At 39.1% G+C, this 17,475-nt stretch overlaps 1 protein-coding gene across 3 annotated transcripts in view; it reads left to right on the top strand.

The window, feature by feature from the left end:
* The window catches only part of LOC149942665 (calcitonin gene-related peptide type 1 receptor-like), an 81,640-nt gene that overhangs the window by 52,436 nt on the left and 11,729 nt on the right, over positions 1 to 17,475 (top strand). For 2 of the 3 annotated variants that reach the window (XM_090178274.1, XM_090178275.1), the window contains exons 2-11: positions 3,767 to 3,937; positions 7,294 to 7,424; positions 7,515 to 7,687; positions 9,508 to 9,630; positions 9,848 to 9,921; positions 12,798 to 13,182; positions 13,251 to 13,379; positions 14,088 to 14,185; positions 14,242 to 14,333; positions 15,075 to 15,207. In XM_090178274.1, the coding sequence (XP_090034400.1) occupies positions 3,890 to 3,937; positions 7,294 to 7,424; positions 7,515 to 7,687; positions 9,508 to 9,630; positions 9,848 to 9,921; positions 12,798 to 13,182; positions 13,251 to 13,379; positions 14,088 to 14,185; positions 14,242 to 14,333; positions 15,075 to 15,207 (1,386 nt within the window). In that variant the 5' untranslated portion in view covers positions 3,767 to 3,889. Of the gene's footprint in view, positions 1 to 3,766; positions 3,938 to 7,293; positions 7,442 to 7,514; positions 7,688 to 9,507; positions 9,631 to 9,847; positions 9,922 to 12,797; positions 13,183 to 13,250; positions 13,380 to 14,087; positions 14,186 to 14,241; positions 14,334 to 15,074; positions 15,208 to 17,475 lie in introns of those variants that run through there. The other variant, XM_090178277.1, reaches the window with a different exon arrangement.

Raw genomic sequence — 17,475 nt, 5'->3', positions numbered from 1 at the left:
AATGGAAATTATTTCCAAATACCTGATAGCCTAATGCCAATTATTTCCAAATACGTGATAGCCTAATGCCAATTATTTCCAAATACGTGATAGCCTAATGCCAATTATTTCCAAATACCTGATAGCCTAATGCCAATTATTTCCAAATACCTGATAGACTAATGGCAATTATTTCCAAATACCTGATAGCCTAATGCCAATTATTTCCAAATACGTGATAGCCTAATGCCAATTATTTCCAAATACGTGATAGCCTAATGGCAATTATTTCCAAATACGTGATCAACTAATGGCAATTATTTCCAAATACGTGATAGCCTAATGCCAATTATTTCCAAATACGTGATAGACTAATGGCAATTATTTCCAAATACGTGATAGCCTAATGGCAATTATTTCCAAATACGTGATCAACTAATGGCAATTATTTCCAAATACGTGATAGACTAATGGCAATTATTTCCAAATACGTGATAGACTAATGGCAATTATTTCCAAATACGTGATAGACTAATGGCAATTATTTCCAAATACCTGATAGCCTAAGGGCAATTATTTACAATTATAAATTTTAAAACACTTCGATTCAAATGAGAGGAACAAAATAGTTTCTTGGATTCAGTCAAATTAAGAACGTATATAGGCTACTGAGAACGGACAAGTCCACCCGTTTTAAGAAAACCAAAGTTACTAGATAGGTTAATCCATCCCTCGAAACCGTGTAGGGGGACCTTGTACGAGTACAGGTTGTACAGAATATAGCTTCCCCTACACGTTTTCAAGATGTGGCCTATAACCTAAGTCAGACTGAAAATCACAATTGAGATTGCAATATTAAAGCCATCTATTGAGGGATTCGATTTAAAATATTTTTATTGACATTATAATTGAGAATCTACCAACTATTTTGCCTATATATGATTAATTCAAATAATTAAATTCAGCTTCTATTAAAGTTACTCAAACTAAATTAAGAACTAAATCGAAATTATCCATAACTAATTACACATTTTCTCCGTACAATTGGGAAAATGAATGGTTTCCGTTTCAGAGACTATTTTTCGTTAGTAGATAATGATAGCGGGACTGTAATGTACACTCGTAATTTCTCAGTAATCAAAATACGTTCTTAGTGGAATCTACTTTACCACAGTTTACAACTATTAATTAACTAACTTCGCTCGTGGTATGTTGTTGTATTTTTCTTTAGTTCATTTTCCCTTTTTATACATAAACACTGGATGTAAGTTTGTAGCGCCATCTCTTACATTTTTTAAAATCGAATTTCATATATGAATTCAGGGATAAATTATATTTTCGGTTTGCAATTGCACGCCGCTGGGTGGCGAGGGGACAGGGTATATTTGTGTGTTTTATTTTCCGGCAATTAAACATCCTTTATGGAAGTTAATTAATTAATTAATTATTAACCACCAATAGAATAAGACCCATCTTCGTAACCGTGAATATTTGTAAATCGCGAACCGATTTTAATTACGAAAGACCTGATACCGTTTTCATTGAATTTTGAGTAGATAACAAATGTTCGATAAGATGACAAACTATAGAACTTTCTATCTACGTCTTGGAAGCATTTCCTCACACGTTTTGAAATGAACGAAATTCATCTCGCGCTGCGTAACTAACTCGTGGCTGACTGATATCAATCCATTTATTCATTTTTCCTTAAAGATCCGCGCTACAAAGTTTTCGAGTCTAATTACTAGGGATACGAATTGGTAAAAAAATTCGAAAATTTTAATTACCGCAGTAATTACCAGGGTAATTTACCTGGGTAATTTACCGGAGTAAATTACTGAATACTGATATGTTAATTTTTTCCTGTTGTGAAGAAAATTAATTAAAAAAACCCTAAAATATGTCAAAATCTACGTTTTTTGGTTTATATTTACTTCAGCGTAAAGGTTCGTCCAATGAAATTTGTACACAACACTGCCTTAGCGTGTTTAAAGGCTAGCTGCGTTCTCCTTGTGTTTGTTGCTCCTAGATGCCACGCCGAGGGGTCGGACATTCCCAAAAAAAGCGTACGGGATTTCGAAATCTCTGTGATTTCGCGATTTCGTCAGAGATTTCGCGATTTCGTCAAAGATTTCGGGATTTCATAAGATTTTGCGATTTCGTCAAAGATTTTGAAATTTGGTCAGAGATTTTGCGATTTCGTCAGGGATTTCGCGATTTCGTCGGAGATTTCTTGCGAAGTGTACGGGATTTTGTACAAATGTCCGACCCCTCGTGCCACGCACTTTGTACTTTAGACGAAACGGGATGGTTGGCGCTAGTGCCCTAACCGGCGACCTTGAAGTCAATATAAACCAAAAAACGTATATTTTGACTTATTTTAGGCTTTTTTAGTTCATTTTCTTCACAACAGGAAAAATGTAATATATCAGTATTCAGCAAATTACTCTGGTAAATTACCCTGTTAATTTTTTTTACTAAAAATCGTAATTTACCGTTACCCTGGTAAATTACGTCGTAAATTACCAATTCGTACGCCTAGTAATTAGACTCGAAAACTTTGTAGCGTGGAAAAATTAATAAATGAATTTATATCATTCAGCCACGAGTTAGTTACGCAGCGCGAGATGAATTTCATCTCTTGAAAGATCTTTTAATAATTTCTGAAAATCGTAAAATTTGAGTTGAAATCGTTTCGAAAATCTATTGATTGAAATTCGGTAACACAAACATTCAACAACGTGTAAGGAAGTGAGGTTTAGCAATCTCTCTAACCAGTTCTTTCTGTCCAATTTCGTTAGTGGGATAACAATCTGGGGTATGAAAATTGGGGATGTCTCATTAGTCGTGACCATGCTCCGTGTCCCAGTAACATTGACATTTTCGCAGTGACGTTTTTGTAATACTATTTCCATCCGAAATGAATAGGCATGCGGGTGAAGCGAAGGGGTAAAACGAAACCGTTTATCGTTGGTTGAAATCTAAGCGCGATTAGCGTACGAGTAACGCGACTGCGTGCCTGTGTTAATTAAGCTACCCTCACTTCGGTTTGACTGTTGTTTTCTTTTACGGCCCACAGACAGAGCCCAGAACACGACGGCCTACGGAATAGAAATGAAATTGTACAAATGGAACAAATGCTACAAACGAAACATTACAGACGGGTAATCGTTGCGTATCTAGTTTCCGACCCACTTTGAAAATTGTTTTAATCCTTTTCCCCCAATTAAACCTTACAAATGGTTGAAGAACAACGGCCTTAAAATTTACTTCAATCGGATTAACTTATAATATTCAATGTGTTATATAATTTGACCAAAGATTATTCCGCTAAGACGCTAAAAAATGGAGGATCATATTTTTCAAATAAGTCTCGAAATTTTATACTTTTTTTATTAAGTTTTTTAAATTATTCTAAATAAATTTTCGTTTAAATTAGTTTCTTTTAAATAGTATAATAATAAGCTATGTTTATAACTTGCTTTGCATTAGACCTGAGGTGATACAGGGGAATATAAACCGCGTGGGAGGGTTGGGGCTACAATTGCTTTAAAACCTCCGCAAATTTTTATGGAAAGAGGAAACCGATGCACTCGGAGAAAAACCCCTTTAACAGACAGGATGATAACTTTCAAGCTCAACGTAATAAGAGTTGTTCCGTGTTTTCACCCAGTGCCACAATCTGGGATCGAACCTGGCTCCTCTGGCTGCGAGGTGAAAGCGCTAAACAATTTGTCAGCCAGCCTTTAAGAACAATATTAATAATTAAAATAATTTTTCGTTGCAGGTGATCTCATTTAGAGCTATTTAAATTATGGAAAATCATTTTCAACAGGGAAAATTCGCATTCTGATTTCGTTTGTAAACCGTAATTTCCTAATCCGGCGGCTTTAAGCGTCACCACGTTGAAATGGCACCCAGTGATGTCTGCCTGTTTATACTATCTCTCTTAATATGCGTAAGTACTTTTTTATATAAAATTGACAGTAAATTAACAGCTTCTAAAGAATAGGAATGACGTAATAGCTACGTCATTGATGACGTCTTCCTAGACTTAACAGGGGTGCCCCAATTTGTATTCTTAAGTTTTATCGGAATTTTAAAAAATTTGGCAAATATTAACTTTTTGTAAGAGCGTACACAATCGACCAGTTATGGTCACAATGAAAATTTTGATTAAAGGATATCGTACTTCTTCTGTGGGAAATGACTTTCTACGGATTTATTTCAAATTGAAGCCTGACCAATGAACCAAAATTGTTCATTGCCAATTTCCCTGGCTTCTAAAGTGTGCCTAATATCAGTGGTCAAAGTTGGACTTTTTCTGTGGCAACCCTGCTTATCCAAAAACTCAATCCCACAATTCATTGGAAAATTTTCTTAACGGGTTATTCACTTTGTTTTCGAAAACGTAAGACGATTACTAAACCAGGAGAAACGTTAAATAGCGACTGGAGAAAAGAAAAACGCGGTCTCCCCAGCCCATTTTTATGTCGGAAGATTTGAGCGTTGGAACTTTCAGTTTCAATTTGAATGAAAAAATACAGAGAAGAGTGCTCTATGTCGGTAAATCCTAAGTAACCGAAAGAGCCAAACCATGTCCTTTTTTTCTAGGGAAATCTTCCACGTCCAAGTATTTAGGTTTTGCCGAATAAGCTCCCATCCCCAAAAAGGATCGGATTTAAAAAGAGTATCGGAAAGTACCAATTATAGCTAAGATTTAGTTGAATCTGCCGTATAACTATTAGCCCGAACGAGTGGATATCATCGTATAGATAGATTCAATTTTAATGCTGGACGTGGGTGAGATGTTTCACAGCGGATGCGAAACGATACTACACTTTGATCTTAGCTAAACGACGAAGAAACTTATTTTTAAATTTAAACCAAATTGTTATATTTGGAGGCATTTATTATGTTGTAAACGAAATATTTAAAAAGGTGCCTATCGTTATTCAAACACTACAGGGTGTTTCAAAAGGTTATGCAAAAATTCTAAGGAATTGTAGGGGGTGAGTTAAAAAGTATGCCTGTTTTTCTCATTTTCCTACGATGAGTTAAAACCAAGCGAAAAATACAATATTATAGCGCAATCAAAACAAATATATAGGAAGGGCGCTATTCTTGAAAATGGCCAGTTCACACTAGTTTTGCAAAAGTATGCAAAATATTCTTTCCGAAAAATAGGACTTCCAGCTCTTAGCTTAAGCTGACTGAAATCAAATCAGTGACTCTGATTCAGATTAAATACCTATCATTTGATCTATATTTAACAAAAAAAAGTATGACTTGGGCTTGCACTTGTAACTGAACTGATATTATATTACTGAAGTATAATAACTAATAATAATTTTAATAATAATAACAATAAACAGCTAGGCTAGGCCTTTAGTTCAGATGGCCGGGTTGCGAGGCGTAGGAGGGTGGTGGAAAGTCATTCGAGCCAACAGCTCTCTACTATTAACCCAAAACCTCAACAAGTTTTTATGGAAAGGGGAATCCGAAGAACTCGTGGGAAAACCCCTTAAACCAGCGGGAAAGAACTTGCAAACTCAACGCGGAAGGAGTATTATCCTTGGTAGTAGTTGAACTAAACCTTGACGGTGCAAAAACTGATAATTCTTGCTAATTGGTAATTCGCGTTGGGTCCAACTCAAAAAAGCTAAACGAATACTTTTTGTTTGTCATGAAAAGTTTACGGTAAAATTTCGAGCAACACTTTTACTATAGTGAGTTGCAGGCTAAGAAAGACAAAATATATAGTACAATCGGCGCAAGGATGCCTCAGATCGTTTCCGGTCATTCCACCGCGCGAAATTTGAATTTGGCCATTTTACGGTCAAATTCGAATTTTGCTCTTTTTGTCGTCTTTTAGCGCCGCCTAGAGACCGAAATTGGAATCTTTATTTTTTAATTTCATAATTGTGGTGGAGAGCAAATTTAAAAGATAAGGCATTCCTATAATTCTTAAATTGAAAATAGTATGTATAATTATTTATTTTTTGTAAATTTATTTCTACGTCTTACCAGTTAAATAGGTAGTTTCTTTTAAAATAGTTACCACGCTTTCTTGGGGGTAACATTGTCTTAATGAGCTATAGACGTTTAAAATTATATTTTTCTCTTTATTTGTTAACAATAAACCTTTATCATGCTTTTTATAGTAACCTCTTGGGCTATTTAAAATATTTGGAGCTTCAATTATCGAACTTTCTTTAGCTGCATTAAATAATTAAACTCATGACAACATGAAATTAAAAAATAGATTCCCATTTCGGTTCCTAGATGGCGCGAAAAGACGATGAAAATCACGAAATTTTAAATTGACCGTAAAGTGGTCAAATTTAAATTACGTGCGGTCAACTGGCCGGAAATGGTCTGAGGTATCCTTGCGCCGACTGTACTATATATTTTGTCTTTCTTAGCCTGCAACTGACTATAGTATTGAATATAAAAAATGATGTAGCTCGGGACAGAGTACTCTAAAGCCGCGTTCACACTTACCCCTTAAATCGCTTCGTTTAGATAACTAGTTTTCGAAACCAGCGTAGAAATCGCTTCGTGTTGGTTCGGGAAGCAACCATTGAGTTGGGAATATTAATCTAGAGGTCCAATCAAAACGTCGGATTTCAGTATTTCGCAAAACAAGTTTTTAAAAATAAGAATACTGTCGTCTGCTCCCATCGGCGTCCCAAATAATGAGAAAATGTTATCATTCTACCCGTGGCGCCGTCTATCTCTCAATGGTTCCTTCAAATAAGACGCGTTTTCAAGCAAAAAGATTTTTTTTCTTCAAAATAATGGATGGCGCCACGGGTCATATGATAACGTTTGATCGTCATTTTAGAGCAGACGGCACATTCGTATTTTTCAAAAACTTGTTTCGCGGGGAGCAGATTTGATTGGATCTCTAGATTAATATTCCCAACTCAGTGGAAGCAACTCGTCCAAGTCGGTTCGCTTAGAATCGCTTTCAAAACGACAAGGCGGGGAAGTCAAATTGCTTGTATTTTCCAAAATAATGGGAATAAAATTAGAAATAATGTCAAATAATATTACAGTATGTATCATAAACATGATTAACGAATTGTTTTATGATACATTTTAGTATTTTCAAAATTCTATTCATAATTTGAAATAGCGTTAAGCCTTGGCTATAAGCGAACCGGGCTGAATAGATTTCGCATGTGTGAACCAAGAATTATCGTCGGCGGTCAAAACTGGCATTCAAACCGACCTAAACTGGGTTTTAGGCTCTAGTGTGAACGTCGCTTAATTGTTATCATCTAACAACAATAATAGATATCTTTACAGAGCAACGCGCAGATCGAAACGGAGAAAAAATGCCTGTATTATAATCGCCTAGAATTGAATGAAACAACGTTTCTTGACGCCGCTTGCAAAGACTGCTACGGAAGGGCCCCCGAGGAGGTGTTCACGGTTAGGTTAGCCAAATATCACAGTAATAAAAAGTCGTCTATATTTCAAAAAGAAACATCGTCGTAATTTTTAACTCGAATATTTCTATCGTACAGAGTAAATATCAACTGGAATGAGCCACTGGAGCCGAAGTTCTGGAAGAACGGATCGCATCCGTATTACTTATCTTTTAAAAATGTCTCGCACGCCAAAAGATGGGCTTCTTGCTGCGACAGCGCCGCCAGTTGCTGCGACGCCATGATCGACCAGAAGGAAGCCGATAAGTCCGGTAACGAAAAAACGCACTCCGAGATAATTAAGCCTTGGTCGAATAGGTGCTTCAATTAAACCCAAGATAATACAGAACTCAGTACCCTAGATTCAAATTCTGAGAGCTTTCTGATAGATGGTTTTGTAACGAAGCGTTTACCCACTTCCGTTACGTCACCTCCGAAAAATCGGTCTCCATCGGTCGCTGCCATCTAGGAGCAACAAACACAGCACCCCACACAAGGAGAACGCAACCCGTCAAAAGTCGTGCATTTTCCTGTGTAAATTTTGCATTGGTTAGATGCTTTAGCGCCTGCTGCCGTCGGAAGGGGAAAATTCGGAAATTGTCTTCCCCCTTTCCATAAAACGTTCAGCGAAAAGGCTCGTCCAATGAAATTTGTACACAACACTGCGTTAGCGTGTTTAAAGGCTAGCTGCATTCTCCTTGTTTTTGTTGCTCCTAGCTGCCATAGTTCTATCACGGGCAATCTAAGTTGTCCGTGGTCTTGTATATAGTTGGTTACCATCATTACTATGGAGCTATTTTTTAGGAGATCCGGCTGGAAGTGGGTAAACGCTATTAATTCTGATTCATTCCTGATTATGTCTCAGAAAAAATGGCGTTGCCAGAAAAACTTCAAGGGAAGGGTTGTATGTAAAATACCTGAGAAAGGGGTGAAATTTTAGTACAGCCAAAGTTACACCTACGGAAACCCTCCCCTTGTCTACGCCACTGAGAAAAACCGTAACAGTTGTTGAACGATTTTTGCTTCTTCCGGTAGTGACGTCACGATAGGTATCGGAAGGGTATCAAATTAGCTTGTTGCACGAGCAGGTTTTTCTGATATGTGTGGTTACTGAACGCACCCGTAGATTTCTGCTTATTGATTCATTTTCAGCAATTTGGCGTTCAACAACTATTTACTTCACTGTAAGCAATCGGTCCGAACGGTATTAGACGTATTGTATTATTTTACGATTTTAGTTGTTGAACGCCACCTAGGTGCGAAAGTCACTTTATAATTTTTTTTATGGAAAGGGCAAAAAGTTGACGCAAAAAATCTTCGTTAGGCCTAACGCAATATTTTTGCGTCAAGGCTAGTCTTCGCGACGTTTTTTTCCGCTTTTAAAAACCAGCCATTATTTCTGGCACAGCTTTAGGTACAAGTGGCCAGGAGCATTATTATAAAAAGTAGTTAGTGTGTCCAGTCTCTGTTTAATTATACATCCTAGCGTATTGCTGAATCGGTGGTATTGAAGTGCCTATTAACGACAGTGACGTTTCGGCTCTGCTACACATAACGGTTACTAGTATCCCTCTAGCGTCAAAAAATACGTAAAATTTCAAAACGAAAAGCCAAATATAGCCCGGTGCTTAAGTCGCCATCTACATTCGTGAAAAGCACAGTAATAATAAATTTATTTCATTAATTATTAATTTTTATTTAATTTTAAAATTACGCTTTTAATTTTAAACTCCAACCCCACTAAATAGAGGGCAGCATATTCCTAGAACAGACAGCGACGAAGCCCTCCGCCTCTAAACTCTAGGAGCCACTTGGCAGACATTCAAGAGTCGCTCTATCTTGGGCAATAGTGTACCCCAAAATGAAATTTATCAAATTTGTAAATTTATCAGAGTGTAATTCCTGTGCCGTCTATGATGAGCCAGACTAGAAATTGTCGCTGCTTGTGACAGTTTCGTACATACACTGTAGTTCCTATTAGTCGATATAGAAGCATTTTTTGGTTGACTAGGGGTAATCAGTGGCACCGAAACGTTTCTGTACTAATATTATAAATCAAAGAGAAACTGGAAATGGAAATTTATCTTGATAGGATGTCCGATGAGTTGGGACAATTACGGATGCTGGTCGAACGGTGTCCAAAATAGGCCGAAAGAAATCGATTGTCCAAATCATTACACGACGTACTACGTCCAAGAAAAATCGCCTTGCAAAAGTAAGATACCTGATAATAGGCGCTTAAATAAAACATCCTTCAAGGAAATCGCAAAGAAGTAATATTTCCGATAGCCAGGATCTGCAAGCACTGTTTATATAGTGACTTTCAGGCCCTGGCTCTCGGAAATATTACTTCTTGGCGATTCCCTTGAAGATGTTTTATTGGAGCGTCTATTGTCGCGATATTGAGTTTAAATTGTTGTTCTTTGTTGCAGGGTACGCGAGAAGATTGTGTCAAGGTAATGGGACATGGGAAGATTATACCAAGAACCTTTGCGATCCCATGGAAGTAAGTAGCGCCTTAAAAGTCGTCCTATTCACAGCAAAATCTTGAAAATTGTTATTAAAACGAGACTTTTCACGATCGAAATACAGATCCAAATAAAAGAAAAATCAATTTTATTTGAATTCCACCAATATGAAACTTTCTGCACATTTTGATTCGTTTTCAAAAGCAAGCCATTCAAAAAAGGGCACTTACCCGTAATAAATAAGAACATGGACATTCTATTACCTGGACAGGTAAATGTAAACATAGACGTCTCTCGTCCTGGGAATAGAATGTCCGTGGTAAGAATTAACCAAAACAAGTCGGCCCAGGCCGTAATATTAGTTCCACATCAGTGTATTCGAGTGTGCAAACCCATACACCCTTAGTAGACACAAGTAGGCAAACTAATACAAAAACTGTTGAGGCTACGTGATTTATTATCGTTGGACAGAGCAGATATTTAATATGGATTATTAACAACTGCATAAATCATATTATTGCAAGAATGTATTTATGTACTAAGAATATGGCAAGACGGAGATTCTGTCCCCATGGTCGCATACTTTTCAGCTTAAGGGCCTGTGCCAAAGCCCTAGCCAAAGTGCTAGCCCATTGAACTTAACATGTTTGATTCTAGCAAAGCAGACTTTTGCAACACGCCCTAAGTTCGACTGCTTTGGATTTTTTGGTCTCACTCTTTCAAGTAGACGCTAGCGTAGACGATCCAATCTTTTACTTTTATTGTTCTATGAGACCAAATTGTTTTTTTCGGTCACTTTCCCTTTAAGGGGGTTGTTCGGAGGGGGCGGAAATTAACGGCACTGTGTGCGCGTCAAAGAGTTCTATCGAATGAGACCAAATCTCTGCACCAACTATACAAACTATACAAGTTCTCCAAGAAGGCGATAATATTATTTTGTGCCACATATAAACGACTTCGATAAGAAAGTGCCACACTTATTTATTACTTCTGACCATACACGGTTTCGATAAGAAAGTGCCACACTTATTTATTACTTCTGACCATACACGGTTTCGATAAGAAAGTGCCACACTTATTTATTACTTCTGACCATACACGGTTTCGATAAGAAAGTGCCACACTTATTTATTACTTCTGACCATACACGGTTTCGATAAGAAAGTGCCACACTTATTTATTACTTCTGACCATACACGGTTTCGATAAGAAAGTGCCACACTTATTTATTACTTCTGACCATACACGGTTACGATAAGAAAGTGCCACACTTATTTATTACTTCTGACCATACACGGTTTCGATAAGAAAGTGCCACACTTATTTGTTACTTCTGACCATACACGGTTTCGATAAGAAAGTGCCACACTTATTTATTACTTCTGACCATACACGGTTTCGATAAGAAAGTGACACACTTATTTGTTACTTCTGACCACACACGGTTTGATAAGAAAGTGCCACACACACTTATTTATTACTTCTGACCATACACGGTTTCGATAAGGGGTCGAAATTAGGGCGGGGGGAGGCGAAGTTTGAGGTTAACTTGACCCTAAAACGCCGTAAATATACGTAAAATAACCCGGAAAAAGGAACGGGAATTGCGACAACTTAACTTGACAAATTCCCCCCGGGTTGCAAGGAAAGACTAGAAGTTCCGAGTAGAATTTGGACAGAGCGGTGTGGCGCGGTTGGTAGAGGCGTCGGGTTTTAGAGATTACGCGGCCCGCAGCTATCTGTGTTCGAGTCTCGGTGAGGTCACTAATATAAATTATATAAGTAAATTATTTTTCGCAGCTCCATTTACCGTGTCGTTGGTTTCCACACCAAACAAACAAACAACACTTAACGACAATCCGTCCATACCAATAGTCCCACTTCGATATATATATATCTCGATGTGGAACTAAAAACTGCGAACAAATAGCATTAACCTTCCAAAAGGTTGCCGCCAACATTAGACCACTAATATCCAACCGGACTCGTACCGACACACTAAATATATTCGTCAAATTACAAAAGCGGATTAAGTTTGGTGGTGCCCCATCGTTTGTCCTTTAATGCAAACTTTATAGGTGCCTTTTAAATATAATTATTTAAATAATTCATAAAGTATTTCATATTATAACTAAATATGGATTTAATGGGAGCCTTAAAATATCGTATTCCTAATAAGTCGTAAATTATTTACTATTTTAACTAAATATTAATTTACGAAGAAACTTCAAAGTTTATAAAAACTGACAACGGATGTCTTACCAATCGACTACTTAAGAAATGTAGTCCTATTGTCGCATTGGATGCAAGTGGTCTGAGCTCCAACTGAACTTTTTGTTGTATGCTGTTAAACGACTTTTAAGAAATGTTTTTCGGAGACCCATTCCTAGAATGTTACGTAGGCGGGTCAAAGCCGTCAGAATGATCTTACCATACGCGATACGCCAGGATAAGCATTCCAAGTAGAGGTATGGATTCCTGTGTTACGCTATTCCCAATTTAGTCAAACATATAGCGGCACCTTGTGTACGAAGATATGACTATCGCGTATCGATACGCCTCTTTGTAAACCGCCCTTGAACATAAGTATAAAGATATTTCAACACAATGGCGTTCTTCCCCGGATTTATTGAAAACAGAGTGTTTAAGGACGAAATCCCGACTTTAGAGTTACTGCGTAACAGGGCTGGTCTTAGGGCAAGGCGAGCGAGGAGACTGCCTAGGGCCCCCCGCGCTTCACAGTGCTTTCAGTGTAAAACTATTTTCGGGCCCCTATTTCATAGCTTGCTGCCTAGGGCCCCGCACAGCATAACGCCGGGCCTGAGAGTAGATTAGGAACCTTCAACTTGGTTGGGCGACTCCCGCTATTTGAGCCAAGGCCTAATTGGAACTCTTCCTTTCACAACATCAACAGTTCCAACGATACAAGCCAAATAACGGAACGAAGAATAACGAATACGAAGGAGTATGTCATCGGACGGAAAGGGAAGTGGAGCTCAGCTACGAGGCCTACAAACAGGACACTTGCGCCAAATGCTACACCTACACCCCCGAGAGCAGACGCCATCCGAATAAAACCTTGGATTACGACAGTCGCGGAGGTTACTTGTTCAAACCCGAGAACAAGAGCGAAATCTACTTCGCCGACGAAGAGATCGACAACTGGAAAGGAAACTATACCGGCGCTGTCATCGACTCCTTCGAAAAGGACACGGCCTTAAAGTGGATTCAGTGTTGCCAGGCGGCCATAGACTGCTGGAAGGTCATGGAAAACGAACGAAAACGAGGACCGTCGCCCGGTAAGCGCGGAATGAATGACTTACAATAAGAACACGGTCCCCAATGTCACTACGCGTTGTTTTTATAGATGGTTACTGTCCAATGACTTGGGATGGTTGGAGTTGCATTAGGGCCACACCACCGGGCGAGACGTTTACCGATCTTTGCCTCGACCACGTCTTTTTCGCCGTTGACGTCAGCCGGCTAGAATGCAAATGTATGGCGTTTAAATTACGCCGCGAAAACGGAATCGTTTTATGGAGAGGTCAACTCAGCCATATAAAGAAGGGCAACTCGTTCGTCACAAGGGTATTAGACATGAATATATCACAGCGTGTCGTCGCGACATCTAGCCACCGTTAGTGTAACTAATATGATTGTTAGAGCGTAATGGTAGGCGGAATAAAGGCTGTACACTACAGCGCGCCATCTCTTGAAGCTTAAATTAACACTTTCATGTATTATATAATTTCTGTTTAAGTATTCGGATATTAGAAATAGTAAAGAAGATAAAATAATTATATTTTTGGTTTAGCATAAAATCATTTATTTTATTTAGTTTCTCATAAGCGTAAACGACGTAGTAGCCTGAAACTGACAAACGAATTACGCAAAAATCCGAGATTGCGGTGACCTCTCCGTAAAAAGATCCTGACACAGCATCCCACACAAGGAGAACGCAACACCTGGATTTTCTCGCGTACAATTTTCATTGGTTAGACGCTTTAGCACCTGCTATCGTCGGAAGGGGGAAATTCGGAAATTGTCATCCCCCCGCCAGTAAAACGTTCAGTGTAAAGGTTCGTCCAATGAAATTTGTACACAACACTGCGTTAGCGTGTTTAAAGGCTAGCTGCGTTCTCCTTGAGTTTGTTGCTCTAGCTGACAATAACAATATATATTTAACGCTAATTCCCGTATACAGCCAAGTTCATTAAAATGTGTCGGTGGGATGGCTACTGGCACCGGCGCAGCGACCGAGGCGCCGAGTTCACCGATTACCGTTCATGTTCCGGATCCAAAGTGGGTATTCTTCATGCGCTCCGTCGGAATGTGACTAATCCAACCCGCCATTACAGGGCTCCCAAAGAAAGCTAGTCTTCGACATGTGCATGTTGTGCATCTCGATGGTGGCCATCGTTCCAGCTTTAATCATCTTCAACATTTACAGGTACCGTCGTTAATTAATATCAAGTGAGAAGTCGTGGTGTAAAACCATTCTAATTCGTCACAGTCATGCCAGCCCAAGGGGCTGATCACTATCCGTAATCGGTGTACGAGTCCGTAGCTTTGACTGTACTAAAGTGATTACGTATTCCATTACAGATTTAGCACTACATAATTTGAGGAAGTGGTTAGCCTCATACCAGCCTTAGAATGAGAGCTGACAGTAACGAGGGTAAACACTGGGTCCTTTTTTCGCTCGTGATCACCCCTTTATTTTGTCAGCCCCCTTTCCCGGCAGGCATCACGGTGCGCGTCAAGCAAAGTGTGAAAGTCAAAGAGACAGCGCGTTCTGACGTCATCATCCAGTGATCACCAGGGCCGTGCAGAGGGGGACAAGGGGGCAAAATCCCCGGGGTCCAGTCGAAAAGGGCCCATGGGGGACTAGTAGGGGGGCCCTTAGCTGTAGGGCCCATCGAAGAAGTTCAAGGGTGTAAAACATGATAACTTGGGAAACGTTTTCAGGGCTCAAGGGGGGGAGTACAATTCGAAGGGGCCCGCGATTAACTTTGACCCTAGGCCCCAGGATACCTCTGCACGGCCCGGGTTACCACTCCCTGATTTGTCAGTCCCCTTCTCCCGCTGGCATCGCGGTGACGTCTTTAAATTAATTTACAATACGACTCCTTACATTTTACCCATGTTAATATCGTCAACGGTTTTCTTTTGACTTCGTTTTCTGTCGCAGATCGCTTCGAATCCCACGCATTAAAATGCACGTACAGCTACTATTGGCTCTGTTCATGTACTGCTTCACCGCCACCATTTTCAAAGGGACAGTCCTGTTGCCCGAAACCGAAAAATCATCCATCGACAATGGGGTAAAATCCAAACTACACGCGCAATCAGTGATGGCCACTGCTCAGCTCATTTGATTGGTTTTTATGACTTTGAGAGAAAATTAGCGGTAAATTTCGACTCTCAAATAATCTCGAAAAAAGAGAGTAGCTAAGATTTATCCTCTCAAATGAACGCGGATAAAAGAGATGAGCGCCGATTTCTAATTTCAAATGAGCGCGAAAAAGAGAGGAGCGCTGATTTCAATTCTCACATGAGCGCGAAAAAGAAAGGAGCGCCGATTTTTAATCTTACATGAGCGCGAAAAAGAAAGGAGCACTGATTTCTAATTTCAAATGAGCGCGAGAAAGGAGCACCGATTTTTAATCTTACATGAGCGCGAGAAAGAAAGGAGCGCCGATTTTTAATCTTACATGAGCGCGAAAAAGAAAGGAGCACTGATTTCTAATTTCAAATGAGCGCGAGAAAGGAGCACCGATTTTTAATCTTACATGAGCGCGAAAAAGAAAGGAGCGCCGATTTTTAATCTTACATGAGCGCGAAAAAGAAAGGAGCACTGATTTCTAATTTCAAACGAGCGCGAGAAAGGAGCACCGATTTTTAATCTTACATGAGCGCGAAAAAGAAAGGAGCGCCGATTTTTAATCTTACATGAGCACGAAAAAGAAAGGAGCGCCGATTTTTAATCTTACATGAGCGCGAAAAAGAAAGGAGCACTGATTTCTAATTTCAAATGAGCGCGAGAAAGGAGCACCGATTTTTAATCTTACATGAGCGCGAAAAAGAAAGGATCACTGATTTCTAATTTCAAATGAGCGCGAGAAAGGAGCACCGATTTTTAATCTTACATGAGCGCGAAAAAGAAAGGAGCACTGATTTCTAATTTCAAATGAGCGCGAGAAAGGAGCACCGATTTTTAATCTTACATGAGCGCGAAAAAGAAAGGAGCGCCGATTTTTAATCTTACATGAGCGCGAAAAAGAAAGGAGCGCCGATTTTTAATCTTACATTAGCGCGAAAAAGAAAGGAGCGCCGATTTTTAATCTTACATGAGCACGAAAAAGAAAGGAGCGCCGATTTTTAATCTTACATGAGCGCGAAAAAGAAAGGATCACTGATTTCTAATTTCAAATGAGCGCGAGAAAGGAGCACCGATTTTTAATCTTACATGAGCGCGAAAAAGAAAGGAGCGCCGATTTTTAATCTTACATTAGCGCGAAAAAGAAAGGAGCGCCGATTTTTAATCTTACATGAGCACGAAAAAGAAAGGAGCGCCGATTTTTAATCTTATATGAGCGCGAAAAAGAAAGGAGTGCCGATTTTTAATCTTACATGAGCGCGAAAAAGAAAGGAGCGCCGATTTTTAATCTTATATGAGCGCGAAAAAGACAGGAGTGCCGATTTTTAATCTTACATGAGCGCGAAAAAGAAAGGAGTGCCGATTTTTAATCTTACATGAGCGCGAAAAAGAAAGGATCACTGATTTCTAATTTCAAATGAGCGCGAGAAAGGAGCACCGATTTTTAATCTTACATGAGCGCGAAAAAGAAAGGAGCACCGATTTTTAATCTTACATGAGCGCGAAAAAGAAAGGAGCGCCGATTTTTAATCTTACATTAGCGCGAAAAAGAAAGGAGCGCCGATTTTTAATCTTACATGAGCACGAAAAAGAAAGGAGCGCCGATTTTTAATCTTATATGAGCGCGAAAAAGAAAGGAGTGCCGATTTTTAATCTTACATGAGCGCGAAAAAGAAAGGAGTGCCGATTTTTAATCTTACATGAGCGCGAAAAAGAAAGGATCACTGATTTCTAATTTCAAATGAGCGCGAGAAAGGAGCACCGATTTTTAATCTTACATGAGCGCGAAAAAGAAAGGAGCACTGATTTCTAATTTCAAATGAGCGCGAGAAAGGAGCACCGATTTTTAATCTTACATGAGCGCGAAAAAGAAAGGAGCGCCGATTTTTAATCTTACATGAGCGCGAAAAAGAAAGGAGCGCCGATTTTTAATCTTACATTAGCGCGAAAAAGAAAGGAGCGCCGATTTTTAATCTTACATGAGCACGAAAAAGAAAGGAGCGCCGATTTTTAATCTTACATGAGCGCGAAAAAGAAAGGATCACTGATTTCTAATTTCAAATGAGCGCGAGAAAGGAGCACCGATTTTTAATCTTACATGAGCGCGAAAAAGAAAGGAGTGCCGATTTTTAATCTTACATGAGCGCGAAAAAGAAAGGATCACTGATTTCTAATTTCAAATGAGCGCGAGAAAGGAGCACCGATTTTTAAT

The sequence above is a fragment of the Leiobunum rupestre genome, chromosome 6 (assembly GCF_980474605.1).
Source record: "Leiobunum rupestre chromosome 6, qqLeiRupe1.1.hap1, whole genome shotgun sequence".
Taxonomy (NCBI): domain Eukaryota; kingdom Metazoa; phylum Arthropoda; class Arachnida; order Opiliones; family Sclerosomatidae; genus Leiobunum; species Leiobunum rupestre.
The sequence above is the reverse complement of the archived record's forward strand: the minus strand, read 5'-3'. Positions and strand labels throughout refer to the sequence as shown.